General features: G+C 37.5%; 1 protein-coding gene across 5 annotated transcripts in view; it reads right to left on the bottom strand.

The window, feature by feature from the left end:
• LOC106884231 (anaphase-promoting complex subunit 4) overlaps positions 1–17,508 on the bottom strand; it is a 95,701-nt gene that overhangs the window by 49,947 nt on the left and 28,246 nt on the right. For all 5 annotated transcript variants that reach the window (XR_016238791.1, XR_016238793.1, XM_052976733.2 and 2 more), the window contains exons 21-23: positions 16,402–16,437; positions 14,427–14,528; positions 12,569–12,682 (exon numbers count right to left, since the gene is read on the bottom strand). Coding sequence is in view for 3 of the 5 variants with exons in the window: in XM_052976733.2 (XP_052832693.2) it covers positions 12,569–12,682; positions 14,427–14,528; positions 16,402–16,437 (252 nt within the window). In the remaining 2 variants the exon portion in view is untranslated. The remainder of the gene's footprint in view (positions 1–12,568; positions 12,683–14,426; positions 14,529–16,401; positions 16,438–17,508) is intronic.

Genomic DNA, 17,508 nt, shown 5'->3' with positions numbered 1-17,508 from the left:
TAAGGCATAAGAAAAATTTGTGGATCATTTTGAACTTTTCCCAATCACCAAAATCTTTTTACTAGATCTTTTTTTTTAAATGTTCAATACTGATGTAATTGTGTATGCTGACGAGGAAAATCATATTTGTTTTCTCTAGAAATTATTAATAAAAAAGAAAGTTACAAGCCTTTAAAAGTTATACAATCTTAAGCAATCAGAAGTCTCCTTCACCAACATACAGGAAACAAAAAATTAAATCATCATCATCATCATCATTCTAACATCATTTTTTCAATGCTTGCATGGGTTAGATGGAACTTGTTGAAATGGATGGATTTCCTACAGCCTGATGCCCTTCCTGTTCCCAACCCTCACCTGTTTTCAAACTTATATATATATATATATATATACATACATACACACAGATATACACACACACACACAATGGGCTTCTTTCAGTTTCTTTCTTCTAAATCTACTCACAAGGCTTTGGTCAACCCAGGGCTATAGCAGAAGATACATGCTCAAAGTGCTACGTGGTGGGACTGAACCCAAGTCCACATGGTTAGGAAGCAATCTCTTACCACACAGATATGACTGCACCTATAAAATGAATATGAAACAAATACAAGTCTCACAGAACTATAAAATATGGTTTCGTACCACATCACATGGGTGCAGGCATGGCTGTGTGGTAAGATGTTTGCTTCCCAACCACATGATTCTGGGTTCAGCCCCCTTACATGGTACTTTGGGCAACTGTCTTCTATTTTAGCTTCACACCAACCAAAACCTTGTGAGTGGATTTGGTAAAGGGAAACTGAAAGAAGCTTATCATATATATATATATACCAGTGTTGCCTTCTAGCACTTGTGCTGGTGGCACGTTAGAAAATCATTCAAGCGAGGTCGTTGCCAGTGCCGCTGGACTGGCTCCCGTGCAGGTGGCACATAAAAAACACCATTTTGAGCGTGGCCGTTGCCAGTACTTTGTGACTGGCCCTTGTGCCGGTGGCACGTAAAAGCACCCACTACACTCTCGGAGTGGTTGGCATTAGGAAGGGCATCCAGCTGTAGAAACTCTGCCAGATCAGATTGGAGCCTGGTGTCACCTCCTGGTCCACCAGTCCTCAGTCAAATCGTCCAACCCATGCTAGCATGGAAAGCGGATGTTAAACGATGATGATGATTATTCATATATCTGTGTGTGTCTTTATGTTTGTGTTATGTTTGTCCCCATCCACCACTTCACAACCAGTGTTGGTTTTGTTTAAGTCCCTGTTTGACAAAAAAACCTCACAGGTTTAAAAAAAAAAGAAAGAAATTGGGGTTGATTTGTTTGACTACACCCTTCAAAGGGAAGCCCCAGTTTGGCTGCAGTTCAAGGAAATGATAAAAGATATCTCATTAAATTCTACTTTCTCAATCTCACCCAACATCTTCTATACATTACTTACTTATCTTCTAATCACTCGACCAATGTTATCTCCAATTCTCCATTTCTCCTCTAATTCATATTTCTAATTCACTATTTCCTCCCATTGTCCTGTACACATCATCTCTTTTCTTTTCTTTTCTTTTCTTCTTCCTACTTTTCACCTCTTCCTCTTCTACTGACATGTTATAGTAACAGGAAGTTTTATAAAGAATTAAGGATACTGACTGCCCTTTTGCTGACTAAGCAGAACAAAAAGTCAATTTGCCCTCAATTCTAATTGGTGTATCATGTACATTTTATTTTCTTTTTTTCTTTTTATTTCATTAAGTTGTTCCTCTCAAGTGGTGACAAAGAAACCTAAGATAATCAGATATATAACAAGAATCAGGTGATTACTAAGTCCCCAAAATTAATTAAAAGATCTTTCTGATATTGGTGGTATGATGGGTACAAAGCAAAACAAGCAGGACATTAAATGATGATGATGATGATGATGATGATGATGATGACAGTTCAGTCAGAGAAAGGAAAGCAATGCTTGTGACCTTTTTGCAAGGTTTTTGAGACTGACTAGAGGTAAGGGGGGGGGGGGGAAGAAGTCATGGCTGATAAGGAAGCTGCAGTAGGGAGCAGTACATCAAGATATTGTGTTCTCCTCAGAATGGAATACTAATCGGAAAGCATAGTATACTCTTTTACTCTTTAACTTGCTTCAGTTATTTGACTGTGGCCATGCTGGAGCACCGCCTTTAGTCGAGCAATTCGACCCCAGGACTTATTCTTTGTAAGCCTGGTACTTATTCTATTGATCTCTTTTGCCGAACTGCTAAGTTATGGGGACATAAACACACCAGCATCGGTTGTCAAGCGATGTTGGGGGGGAGGAGGGGGACAAACACAGACACACAAACATATACACACACACATACATATATATATGCATATACATATATACAACAGGCTTCTTTCAGTTTCCGTCTACCAAACCCACTCACAAGGCTTTGGTCGGCCCGAGGCTATAGTAGAAAACACTTGCCCAAGGTGCCATGCAGTGGGACTGAACCCGGAACCATGTGGTTGGTAAGCAAGCTACTTACCACACAGCCACTCCTACGCCTATAGAATGGATTCCTTTAAAGCAGCGGTTCTCGACTGGGCTCCATATAAGATTTTGTGGAGATCTAACAACAAAATAGTAAATTTGGGATCCCCAATAGTATTTTAAGGACCCCTGAAAAAAATTTTGACTTAGATGTACGTATTGGTATGTATTGCATCAAACAGCTAGTTTTTTTTCTCTAACATTTTACATAGTTCAATCTACACAAATTCATGTGCAAAAAACAAAATAGGAATTTTGAAAGAAGTTTCTATAAAACTAGTTTTTAAATATTGAATAGCTCTGGGGGTCCACCAGAATAAAATAGTAATAAAAAGGGATCCATAGGCAAAAAGTAGTTGAGAACCCCTGCTCTGAAGATACCCAAGAGTCAATGAAAGCTGATATAATGGCAATAATATCATACAGTAATCACTTTATTTTGTCTTTTATTTGTTTCAGTCATTGAACTATGGCCTTGCTGGGGCACCACCTTGAAGGGTTTTAGTGAAACAAATCAACCCCAGCACTTATTTTTGTAAAGTCTGGTACTTATTTCTATCGGTCTCTCTTGACGAACTGCTGCTAAGTTACTGGTATGTAAAAAAAACCAACACCTCTTATAAAGTAGTGGAGAGACAATCACTGTACAAAGACACATGCAAACACACGTGTGCGTATGAGGAGACTTGCTCCAGTGGTTAAAGTGTTGCACTCGTAATTGTAAGACTGTAGGGTCAACACCCAGATTGAGTTGATTGTCATGTTCTTGAGCAAAACACTTCATCTCACATTACTCTGTGATCACTCCAGCATTTGACATGTGACACACCGTGCCCCTGTATAGACAATATCAATTTGATGAAGGGAATGAGCTAATGTACAGCACAAATATTTGATCATTATAAACAAATCACCTGTGCAGGTTGGTCAGCAAGAAATTGCAGACTCTTCATCGGTCATCTATGCTAGGAGTGAGTGTGTTTGTGTTTGTGTGTGTATGCACGTGTTTTTGCCAATCACACAAAAGTGGATGGAACAGATGGAAGAGGGAGACCCAGGAAGATATGGGATGAAGTACTAAAGGACAACCTCAGGACTGAGATATGTGGCGCCTTGGTCTACTCAAGATGACCCGACCTCCCTGATGACGAGGATTGGCCTGCAAGAGACCTGTGCTGGTGTCACATAAAAAGCACTCATGCCGGTGCCACATAAAAGCGCTTGTACCAGTGCCACATTAAAAGTGCCCAGTACACACCATAAAGTGGTTGGCATTAGGAAGGGCATCTAGCTGTAGAAACTAAGCTAAATCAGACTGGAATCTGGTGCAGCCCTCCTGCCGGCTCTGGTCAAACTATCCAACCCATGCCAGCATGGAAAACAGACATTAATGGATGATGACATATATATATAATTTATATAATGCCTCACACTAAGAGGGGCTCCAGAAGTCAAACTACTATAATAAACACATTTTTACTGATTGCGAGGGAATGCAATTCTCAAAGCTAACCTCCTAAAAACTTTTAACTTAACGGTAAACCATGGTTTCATAATCAACGTAGTAATCTGCATCTTTTATTTATCAGTACACGTATGGTCTCGCTCTCAAGGCATTGGTTGGCCTGGGGTTATAATAGAAGATACTTGCCCAAGGTAGCACACAATGAGACTGAACCTAAAACCAAGTGGTTGCAAAATGAGCTTCTTAACGACACACCCATGTCTGTGCCTATTTAATAAAAATTTCTTATAAAAATTGTTTCTTTGTTGTGCTAATCATATATAAGTGTTGGTAACATATATATAAAGTATAACATGCTAACACTTTCTCAAATTCTCAGTAAGAAGTTACTATCCAGAGCTTCAGAAGTACCAGTATTATTGCAGAAGAGCCATACTTAATCCAAAAAGACTATCAATAAACAAACAGCAACTGAAGTTGTTCAACTTATCAGTTAAGTGCGTCCTAGTATATCAATAACATGAAAATAGCCTTATCATGGTTAAGATAAACTGTGAGATTCAAATATATTCAACGATCCAGCTTTCTCTTCACTACATATGGTGCACAATATTAGGAGAATTTAATCAATTTGTTTTTTTACTTTTAGTCAAGAGGGAAGGTAATGCCTATGTTTCTTTACTGTCCCTCATCCCCCTGAGACTAGTAAGAGGGAGGGAGTAAGGTAGCTTCAAAAAGGAGACCTGACCTCAATGCTTGCAAAGGAAATAGACTCTGTTGCCTGGTACCTTAGGTATTTTTAACAATATTAAACAAGGGGATGAATTAAGTCAATCACCCAGGTAGGCCATAGTAGGATCCAAACACGAAATGCTAAAAGTAAGAATAAATCCTGCAAGGCATCCACTCTCAGATACTTAACCCTTTCATTACCATATTTCTGTAGAAACACACTGCTTTTGTTTTAATTAATTTTGAAATAATGAAGAATAAAATAATTTTATCATAGGCACAGGCATGGCTGTGTGGTAAGAAGCTTGCTTCCCAACCACATGGTTCCAGGTTCAGTCCCATTGCATGGCACCTTGGGCAAGCATCTTCTACTATCACCTCAGGCCAACCAAAACCTTATGAGTGGATTTGGTAGACGGAAACTGAAAGAAGCCCATCATATATATATGTAATATATATGTATCTCTGTGTCTCTGTTTGTCCCCCCCATCACTGCTTAACAATCGGTGTTGGTGTGTTTACGTCCCCGTAACCTAGTGGTTCAGCAAAAGAGACCAACAGAATAAGTAATAGGCTTAAAAATAAATCCTGGGGTCAATTTGTACGACTAAAAACTTTCAATGCAGTGCTCCAGCATGGCTGCAGTCAAGCTACTGAAACAAGTAAAAGGATAAAAGAATAAAAAAAAGATCATTCACAGCTGATGTTTGGAACATAAATTAAGTTTTGATGGGAGATTTTAATTTAAATCACTTTAAGACAGGAAGTTTATATTATAGAACCAGGGGCAGTCTCAGGCAGGTTGATATCAAATGGGTTAACAGTTCTGTTAAAGCACCAGCCTGGATTATTACTCTCATTCTTATCACACACACACCCATCCCCATCAGAGAAATCAAAACACAACACAGCTCCCATGGCTTTCAAAAACGTTTTTTTCACACTAAGAATCAAGAATTGCTGAAGCATGGAAAAAAAACTACCCACATCAGTTGTTGGCTCTTGGGACACTACATCTTTCAAAACCTCCATGCTTCCCGTAATTCGCCAACAATACATCTGATGTCCCTCACCCCAGAACTTTATTTAAACAACTCGTCCACTGTTCACTTTCTATGCATTATTCTATGTACTGTTCATGCACTCTTGGCTACTTTTTCTGGTGAGTTGTAGTGCACCTGAGCACTTCATACAATAAGTTGAGTATTATTATAATTTTAAATGAAAAACAAATTTGACTTCAGCAGGATTTGAACTCAAAGAAAAGACAATTGGAATAAACACTGCAAGACATTCAATCTGACTTGCCAATTCACTAGTTAGATGACTTGTAACACTGTATGATGAGAATTTAGAAAGTAGATAAGAGTATTGTAATCATATATGTCAGACTAGAATTTCATCTAGGTCAGCCATGTGCTAATATCAAATACCTTTCATGGTAGAAACAGAGAGGCTAAGGTGTAAGGCCACTGGCTCATATATTCTCGAATGACAATTTCTTACTACCATTTCATTTTATACTCAAAAATTACATATTACTTAATGGAAAAAAGTGATGACATGTGGCTCAGTGGTTAGAGCATTGGGTTCAAAATCATGAGGTAATGAATTTGATTCCAGGACTGGACTGTGTGTTTTGTTCTTGAGCAAGACAATTTACTTCATGTTACTCCAGTTCATATAGCTATAGAAATGAGTTGCAACGTTACTGGTGCCAAGCTACATCAGCCTTTGCCTTTCCTTTAGTGGTGTGGAGAGGGGTGGCTAGTACACATGGGCTGGTCTTCCATGTGTGGACTTGTGCCTCAGAGGGTAACTTTCTAGGTGCAATCCCATGGTCATTCATGACCAAAGGGGATCTTTTACTCTTTACTCTTCAATAGAAAAACAGAGGAGGAGGAGATAGTAACATAGTACAAGATATAGCAGCAATATTACTTAACCCTTCTGATATCAATGCACTTGAGACAACCCCTATTTTTGTGATACAAATTTCCTGTTTAACCCTTTAGTAATCAGATTGTTTTGTCAATTGTGATGCCTCGTCTATTACCTTGTAGCTCTGAAATTTCAATGATGTAATTATTTATTTTCAGAATGACACTGAAGGGTAGATATGAGGGGCCAAGTCTGGCTGGTCTGAACATAAAATAAGTTAGAATATTTGGGCTGGCTAATGGCTGATTTAAATACTAAAGGGTTAAAAATGATGCAAACTAAAATCTCCAGTCAAAATTTCATGTTAACATATGTTCCAAACACCATCTTAATAATGGCTTCAAATTTTGGCACAAGGCCAGCAATTTCAGGGAAAGGTATAAGTCAATTGCATCAACCAAAGTACTCAACTGGTACTTATTTAATTGGCCCCAAAATGATAAAAAGTAAACTCTATCTTGGTGGAATTTGAACTCAGAATGTAAAGACAGGCAAAATGCTGCTAAGCATTTTACCCAGTGTGCTAATAACTCTGCCAGCTCGCCATCCTAAACACCGTCTTAACCCATTACCTCCCATAATTCTATTAACTGGAATTTTTTTATGAAACTTTGATTTCTAGCATAAAACAGCCTTAGAAACATGCTGGAATGATCAAAATAACATTTCAAAATAACATTTGAAATAGAAATAAGTGAGATATTGGGTGAAAAATTAGCAAACCTCATTTGAATATCAGAGAAATATACCTAGTAGATATAGCAAAAAGGTAAGATATGTGTAAATATTGACAGATAATTATGAAATTTGTAATTTTTAAGTGATCTCATATGAGATCACTGGTAGGTAATAGGTTAATAATGACAACAAAATTATTTGACTAAATTGTTTGGTATTTTCAAAATTTATTGAAACAAAGGCAGTGTATTTCAACAGAACATATAATATTTTAGTATAGTTACTATATAGTGACAAAAGGATTGAAAGCCTTGGTTGAATTGACACTTCCACACCGTTATTGCTGGAACATTTTGTGGTCAAAAATTTGTCAGGTGCCTTCTTTCATAACTTGTTAACCAGAACTTTATGGTCATTTCTGGGACACTTCTGGTCAGCTCAATCAGAACTAACTTGAGACAATCAAAGTTAACCTTCAACAGTTCAAACTGAACATTAACTACAATAAATTCATCAAATTACACCCATCTCTTGTCCCCTCTAGGAGGGGGATACAAAAATTTAAAGGTGTGATGAAAATTTGATCGGAACTGAAGATGATATAATACTAAGACTTCAAAGTTTAACAGAAAGAGAGATGATGATGGTGATTGATGATGGTGGTGGTGGTGGTTTAGATATTTAGTGAAGAGAAAATATTTTATGAAATGTGTGATATTTAGTTAGACAATCATCATCCATATATTTAATGGTACATTACATAGTGGAGGCGCAATGGCCCAATGGTTAGGGCAGCGGACTCATGGTCATAGGATCGCGGTTTCGATTCCCAGACTGGGCATTGTGAGTGTTTATTGAGCGAAAACACCTAAAAGCTCCACGAGGCTCCAGCAGGGGATGGTGGCGAACCCTGCTGTACTCTTTCACCACAACTTTCTCTCACTCTTCTTGTTTCTGTTGTGCCTGTAATTCAAAGGGTCAGCCTTGTCACACTGTGTCACGCTGAATATCCCAGAGAACTACATTAAGGGTACACGTGTCTGTGGAGTGCTCAGCCACTTGCACGTTAATTTCACGAGCAGGCTGTTCCGTTGATCGGATCAACTGGAACCCTCATCGTCGTAAGCGACGGAGTGCCAATATACTAATACATTACATAGTGATGGACTATTTGTGCAACTAACGATCCAAAATTTTAGAACATTTAACAAATTTGAAAATTGTGAAAAAATAAATATATATACAAAAATGAAAACTTGAATTTAAAAAAAACTGCAAAGCATTAAAAATTACAAGTACTTAGGATAGTCAAACCTATCTATAACAATTCAATGAAGTCAACACACATTTTGTACTAAATATGATAGGTCATTATTTGATACCGCCCAAGTTTCATTTGTTTCAATTGATGTATCCATTACACTTCTTAGGATATCTGATCACCTTCAAAGATACTTTTCTCTGGTTTTCCTTACTTGTCTGTGCTCGTCTTTCTTCAGATTACACACTTATAGTAAGCGATAATCACAGATTTAACAAAAAGCCACTCCTCAATAACAGCTACTCTTATCTTATTATGAGGTGACAGAGATAGCTGTTTGCAGAGTCACTAGACAGTAAATCTTTCTGATTTTCACACAAGGTCAGCAATTTTGAGAGGAGAGGTTAGTTGATTACATTAAACCCAGTGTTCAACTGGTACTTATTTATCAACCTTAAAAGGATGAAAACAAAGTTGACCTCAATGGAATTTGAACCAGAACATTAAGTGCCAGAAGTAGTTCTGCTAAGTACTTTGTCCAACACACTAATAATTCAGCCAGCTCACTCACTGCAGAGTCAATAGACTACAATAAAAGAGAAAATTCCTTTTATTCTTGTACATATTTCAGTCAATTGACTGTGGCCATGCTGGGGCACTGCCTTAAAGGGTTTTAGTCGAAGAAATCAACTCCAAAACTTATTCTTTGTAAGCCTAGTACTTATACTATCAGTCTCTTTTGCCGAACCGCTAAGTAAACACACCAACATCAGTTGTCAAGCAATGGTGGGGGACAAACAGACATAAAGACACATCATCATCATCATAATTGTCGTCACTTAACGTCCACTTTCCATACTGGCATGGGTTGGACGATTTGACTGAGGACTGGCAAACCAGAAGGCTGTACCAGGCTCCAATCTGATCTGGCAAAGTTTCTACAGTTGGATGCCCTTCCTAATGCCAAACCACTCCAAGAGTGTAGTGGGTGCTTTTTACGTGCCACTGGCATGAGAACTGGTCAGGTGGCACTGGCAACAACCACGCTCAAATGGTGCTTTTTACATGCCACCAGCATGAGACCAGTCAGGCAGCACTGGTATCGACCGCACTCAAATGGTGCTTTTTACATACCACTGGCACTGGAGCCAGTCAGGCAGTACTGGCATCAGCCACAGCAATGACTTCACTTGACTCAACAGGTCTTCTCAAGCACAGTTCATTGCCCAATGATTGAAGGGTACACTTAAATGGGCCAGTTATGCTACACTGGCATACGCCACAGTTACGGTCTCACTTGGCTTGCCAGGTCTTCTCAAGCACAGCATATCTCCAAAGGTCTCGGTCACTTGTCATTGCCTCGGTGAGGCGTAACGTTTGATGGTCATGCTTCACCACCTCTTCTCAGGTCTTCCTGGGTCTACCTCTTCCACAGGTTGCCTCTACTGCTAGGGTTTGACACTTTTTCACATACATATATATTATATATATCCAAACAGCAAGCTTCTTTCAGTTTCTGTCTATCAAATCTACTCACAAAACTTTGGTCAGCCTGAGGCTATGGCAGAAGACATTTGCCCAAGGTGCCACACAGTGGGGACTGAACCTGGAACCATGTGGTTGGGAAGCAAGCTTCTTACCACAAAGCCATGCCAACACCCATGAATAATAACACTTTATTTACATTAAATATTTAAAAGGATATAAGAGCAGGTAATTCACAAGACCACAATGTCACCTGCCTTCCAGTAGACAGCCATAACAGTTTCTAGAAATGGTGTCAATAAAATACAATTGATACTTGAATTTTTCCAAAGTCTTTGTTTGAAATGAGAATGCAACAGATTTAGTTTGAAAAACTGATAATGTACTTAACAAACTGCTGATACTTTCGTTGCATTCTTGATAATAGCTTTTATTTAATAACACATCAGTTCACCAAGGTGTTATGGATAGGCACCACATTATCTGGGAATGTTCTCAGAAGTACAATGATGTCCTATCCTGGGCAGAGATTTTTTTCCCATCTACTTCATACCAGGAAAAAGAACAAAGTGATGCCTGTCAAGGGACACAAAGGTTCAAGGAAAAATATATTTAAATATTAAGGAGGATTTATAACAGATCCTGGTTTCTTCACCTCCTCACTGTTGTCGTCTAATGTCCATTTTCCTTGCTAGCATGGATTGGATGGTTTGACAAGAGCTGGCCACCCAGAGAGCTGTCCAGGCTCAAATTGTCTGTTTTGGCACAATTTCTACAACTGGATGCCCTTCCTAATACCAACCACTTTACAGAGTGTACTGGGTGCTTTTTACATGTCACTGGCACAGATGCATTTATGTGACACCAGTATGAGTGCATTTTATGTGGTTTTTAAACCCTGATATTTCAGCTTATCTATCATTGTTTGCAGAGCAACAAAAATTCCTTTTTGTTTCAGCAAACAATGAGTTATAGAAATCATTTACATGAGAATTCATTATTGATGAACGACGACGACGACGACGATGTTTTAAAATTGATGTAATTGTTTCTGATGTTGTTGGGCAGTATTAGTGATTCTGGAGATACAGAGCTAATGTTGTTAGTAGTGATGGTGGTATTTACCAAGCTAATAATGGGACTGTTCATAGTATAATTAATGGTTTTATTGGTATTATCTTTTAGCTTTTACTTGTTTCAGTCATTAGACTGTGGCCATGCTGGGGCACTACCTTGAATTTTTAGTTGAATAAATTGACCCAACTTCTTATTTTACTTTTTTAAGTTTGGTATTTATTCTATTGGTCTCCTTTGCCAAATTGCTAAGTTATGGGAAAGTAAACACACCAACACCAGTTGTCAAGTGGTGACGAGAAACAAACACAAAGACACATACACACATATACGACAGGCTTCTTTCAGTTTCCATCTACCAAACCCACTCACAAGGCTTTGGTTGACCCGGAGCTATAATAGAAGACACTTGCTCACAGTTCCATGCAGTGAGACTGAACCCAGAACCGTGTGGTTAGAAAACAAGCCTCTTACCACACAGCCATGCCAGTGCTTAATATGTCTAGTACAGTATATGTAGATATAATTATCAGTAACATTTAATATGAATCAGCTCAAACTCATTGAGGATGATTTTCTACAGCTGGATGCCCTTCCTGTGGTCAAGCATCACCAGTTTCCTCGCAAGGTAATATTTCCCACCTTGTCCTTTGTCCTTCAAACACAAACAGATCAATGACTGGACATGTTTTCATGGAATATCACCGACAAATGACATTGTTTTTCTTTTTTTTTTCTTTTGCATACACAGTAACTTTGTTTTACAATAAGCACACAAATGTCAGGGCAACGACACATAAATACACACACACACATACATATTATTCATCTTTTATTTGTTTCAGTCACATGACTGCAGCCATGCTGGAGCACCGCCTTGAAGGGTTTTAGTCAAAAAAATTGACCCCGGAACTTATTCTTTGTAAGCCTAGTACTTATTCCATCAGTCTCTTTTGCTGAACTGCTAAGTTATGGGGATGTAAACACACCAACACTAGTTGTCAAGCAATGGGGGAACACCGACACAGAGACACACACACACACACACACAATAATGGGCTTCTTTCAGTTTCCATCTGCCAAATCCACTCACAAGGTTTTGGTCAGCCTGAGATTATCAAACTCCAACTGTATAACCTTTCAACCAGATTCACTACAACAACAACAGAGACATATTTATAATTGTCTGGGTTACATATTTTTGATGGACACGATAGCAACAGTTGTCTATTGTCCTACTTTAATATATCACTTTTATTACTATTTGACATGCTAGCATTGGTGGACTATCTCTCTCTCTCTCTGCTAACCATTTTTCTACACAGTCAGAGTGCAACCTGTTATGTTAGTCAGACAATCATAAAAGTAACAACAGAAAAAGCATTAAAAAGAAACAAGTTAGAAACTCACGTTTGTGTGTTGAGACTGCTGTCTTTAATAATTCCATCATCTCCCTCGTCCTGTTCCTCTGTTGTTCCAATGGATCCTACACAAACTGCAGCAATCTCAAAAGATTCTTTTGGCCTATTTCAAAAAGGAAAGAAACAAAAACAACCTATATGAAAAAAAAAAAAACAATATACACGAAATATAAATTTCAATTCATTTTAGTCACTACTTGATGCTTGAATTGCAGGAGCTGGTCCAGTAACGTGCAAACTCCAGCATTTAATCCTCAAACGAGGACAACTTTGTTAAAAAAAAAAAAAAGGGCCGATCTTTCTATCTTTAATTTCAATTCAGTTTCTTGACAAAGATGGGCATTAAAACTGTCCCTCACCCTCTCTGTGACTTTTAATTCTTCCCCAAACTGAAGGAAAACCTCAGGGGCAGTTGTTTTGAAGACATTAAGAACATTGAGGAGGTTGTAACAAGGGTCCTGGGCACCATTTGGAGGGACTTCTGTGAGGCCTTCATGAGGTGGCTGGAGTTCTCTGACAAGGGCACTGAAGTCAGAGGAGCCTACCTTGAGGGAGATTAGATTTTTGAACGTCCTTTGAAATTAATAAATGTCTCTCCTGAAAAAGCTTCAAAACTTTCTGGAATGCACCTAGTATATACATATATATATATACACACACATATACAAGAGGGTGCCAAAAAGTTCCTGGCATTGGGCAAAAGAAAATACAGGAGGATCAATTAATTATGATTTTATTCAACATATCCCCCTCTCAGATTCACACACTTATTGCAGCGGTCCTTCAGTTTTTCTAAGCCGTGTAAAAGAACTCAGAAGGTTGGGCCTCCAACCTGGCCTTTCACGATACCCTTAAAGCCAGGAACATTTCAGCAATGCCCCTCATGGAGAGAGAGAGAGAGAGAGAGAGAGAGAGAGAGAGAGATAAAGAGAGAGAGAGAGAGAGAGAGAGAGAGAGAGAGGTACATGAAGCAGGTTTCTTTCAGTTGCCTTCCACCAAGTCTATTCACAAGGCTTTGGTTAGCCCAGGGCTGTAATAGAAGGTACTTGCCCAAGATGTTGTGAAGTGGAACTGAACTATGATCACATAGTTGAGAAGTAAGCTTCTTAACCACACACCAAAGCCAACAGCTATAATTTTACAATTCAACAATTCTACACAGATATTTATACATTCTTCTATTCTTCCATTTTGACTCTTTTGATACCAACCTGCCTGAAACCGTCTCTGGCTCTGCAGTACAAGTGCCTTGTTTTCAAAAGTTCTGAATTAAAATCTTCCACCAAACCTTAGTCACAATTTATGTTCTTAACACTAGCTTAATGATAACTAAGTTATTTCAGTAAATACTTTGTTATATTTAAAATTAATTGCAAGACACACAGAGCATCTCAACAGAAATATGGTTACAAAAGGGTTAAATGAGAAATTGCTCACTCATCATCATCATTTTAACACCCATTTTTCCATACCTGCATGGGCTGAACAGTTTATTGAGGTAGATTTTTACATCTGGATGCCTTTCCTGTTGTCAAACCTCACTTGTTTCCAAGCAAGGTGATATTTTCCCATAACATGGGACATGGTTTGCAGAATGTTGGAAATGAGTGACACTGGGATTCTTCAGCTTTTGTCTATCAGATCACTTCACAAGGCTTTGGTTGGCCCTGGGCTACAAAAGGAGACACTTGTCCAAGTTGCCACGCAATGCAACTGAACCCAGAACAATGTGGTTGGAAAGCAAACTTCTTACCACAGAGACATGCCTACACCTACCACAATAAAAAAAAATAGAATAAACTAATCTTGTAAAAGTAGGGAAAGAACAGAAGATATTTTGTACTTACTGTTCATTTGTGTCCAGTGTTCGAATGATATAAAGGGTTTCATAAGGCAAAGGACCTGCAGTAAACACTGTGTACATCTGTGTTCCATTATTCATTGAAAACCTTGGAAGAGAAATGCACAATAAACATTTTTAGCAAAATCATTACATTAACAACTAATTTTAAAATACAAGGCAGAACAAAAAGAGGTTTGAAGATTTCACACAATTTCAAGGAAGACAATTACATTCATTAGTGGAAAGATAAATCGCTTAAATTTTGCTATTACAACTATCTTTCCTTCTGACTAAAGGATATAAAAAACAAACCTCTTCTAAATGCAATACTCTTTTTTTTACTGCATTAAGATTCAGTATGCTCTTGCAAACATTACTGCACAATCATGAATGACACTATCCAATGGTTCTCAACTACGGTCCATATGGCTCTTGGGACTCCATATAAGATTTTGTTGTTAAAATTTAAGTGAAATAAATTGCTTATCATCGTCATTATTTAACGTCCGTTTTACATGCTGGTATGGATTGGATGGTTTGACATGGAACTAGCCAGACTTTATACTTCTATAATACACAAAATATTAAAATTTTTTTGTTTTTGTACAATTCCTAATAATAATTAATAATAAAAATACAGTAGGATCGTTCTTATATACTTTGAATGGCTATGGAGGTCCAGTAGAGTAAAATAGAAATCAAAGGGGTCCCTGTGTAAAAAATGGTTGAAAAGCACTGAACTAAACTCTTTGAAGTAGCGCCCCAACATGGCCACAGCCTAAAGACTGAGACAAATAAAAGATAACAGATAGTCACAGCTATCAATGTCTTTGATTAGCTTTGGACAATGACAACAAAATTCAATAGCCCAATAAGTAATTTGGCCATTATAGTTAATCCTACGTGTGTAAGTGAAACAGGGTTATTGTAGTCGCTTGTTTTTGTCTGTTTGTCTGTGTGTTTGCAAAATTACTGGAAAACAGCAAAACGGATTTTCACCAAATTTGGCAGAAATATTCATTGGGTGAGTGGCTCGAACTCATTAAATTTTGGCTTGATTATCTTCAAAACTGGCAGACAGGTGAATTGAAAGGTTTCTTTTTCTTTGTTACATAGGCGTAAACGATAAGCAGGGGACATAACTCATTTTGGCATTTTGTTGAAATATGAATTCGTCTGAGAATATATTTATAAAATTAAATTTTATTTTCTCCTTGTGTGCATGCAGGGTATGCACTGCCCCTCTGATGCCATTCTTTTTATTATCATTTTTTTTAGTTTTCACAGAACTTGTTTTGAATATCTTCTTTTACTTGCTTCAGTCAATGGAGAGTAAACATGCTGGAGCACCACTTTGAAGGGTATTGCTTAGTCAAATGGATGGATCAACCTTGGTACTTATTTTATTCATGTTTTAAATCTATCAGTGTCTTTTTGCCAAACCACTAAGTTATAGGGATGTAAACAAACTTACACTGGTTCTCAACCAGTTTTTTTGTGAAGAGATGGTAAATAAACATAAAGACATACACACTCACATACACATTTATATGTGGGCTTCCATAGGTTCTGTCAACAAAATTCGCTCATAAGACATTAAGCAGCCTGAGACTATAGTAGAAGACAATTGCCCAAGATGCAGCAGAGTGGGACTGAACCCAAAACCACATAGTTACAAAGCAAGCATCTTAACCACACAGCTACATAGACTAAACCCACTTTATTTGCTTGCTTTCTCACCATTTAAACTTCCCATCAAATTTTTACATCTCATCACTAATCATTCTCCTGTTCTCATATAATTTATTTTACTATTTCCTTTGGCATTTACTTTCTTGACCTTCAACTTTTTTTTATCATTTTCTAATATGCTTTTCTGCTTCTATAAAAACCCAAATTGACTCATAATGACATAAATTTTCTTTTTAAAATGCAAGTAAACTTAAAGGCAAAATAAGAAAATTTAAAAGAATACTTACTGAGAAAATCGACAAACATATTCTTTATCATCTTTCCTGTTAAATGCAAAAAAAAAAAAAAAAAAAAAAAAGTAATTTTTCATATAACCCTTTAGTATTCAGATTACTGTGTCAAATGTAATGTTTATTCATTCTCATTGTTTTGAATTAATCATACATTATCTCACAGCTTTGAGATTTTTTTTATTATTATTATTATAGCCAAGTTATAAGGCAGCAAGTTGGCAGAATCATTAGCATTCCAGGCAAAATGCTTAACAGCATTTTGTCTGTTTTCACATTCCAAGTTCAAATTTTGCCGAAGTTGACTTTGCCTTTCATCCTTTTGGGGTTGATAAAATAAGTACCAGTTGAGTACTGGGATCGATATAATCAACTTACTCCCCTCTCCAAAATTCCAGGCCTTGTGCCTATAGCAAAAAATATTATAATGACCAGGTTACAATCCAGGCCAAATTTTTTTTTGCCCTTTCAATAGCTTAATACTGACAGAGGTCACATACTCATCCTGTAGATTGCATTTCCTCATTAGTAGGGACAGGGTCTCCTTCAGTGAGGCATAAATTGTGTAGATCCAATGAATCAGTTTGTTGAAACTTACATCCACTGCAAACAAGCCTCCCGCAATTCAAGATTGGGATTTTTTATCACTGAGGTTTACTCCTCTGAGTATGCTTGGTTTGGGACTGTTTATTTTTATATTCACAGCTAACCTTCATATCGGAAAGCTTTTCCCCTATTTGCCACCTTAGATTTCAATGAAGTGATTGTTTACTTTTAGAATGATATTGTAGGTAGGTATGAGATGCTGGATCTGGCTAATTTGAACATAAAATGGGTAGAATATTTGGGCCAGATATGGCTGGTTTAAGTGTTAAAGGATTAAGTAAAACATTACGTGTAACAAAATTTTTTTTTTTTTTTTTTTTTTTTTTTTTGTCTTTGGTTAGTATGTGTCATATCTTATTTGCTTCTATCTAGAAATCAAAGGAAAAACTTTGCTTTTATGACCTGGACATCAATGATTTGGAACTGACCCATTTTCCATTACATTTCAGACAGATTCAGTGCTGAGTTGCTGAAGCAGAAATATCATTATAGAAATTA

This window comes from Octopus bimaculoides, chromosome 2 (genome assembly GCF_046866305.1).
Source record: "Octopus bimaculoides isolate indiv1 chromosome 2, ASM4686630v1, whole genome shotgun sequence".
NCBI classification, from domain to species: domain Eukaryota; kingdom Metazoa; phylum Mollusca; class Cephalopoda; order Octopoda; family Octopodidae; genus Octopus; species Octopus bimaculoides.
Note: the sequence above shows the minus strand (reverse complement) of the source record. Positions and strands in the feature narration are given on the sequence as shown.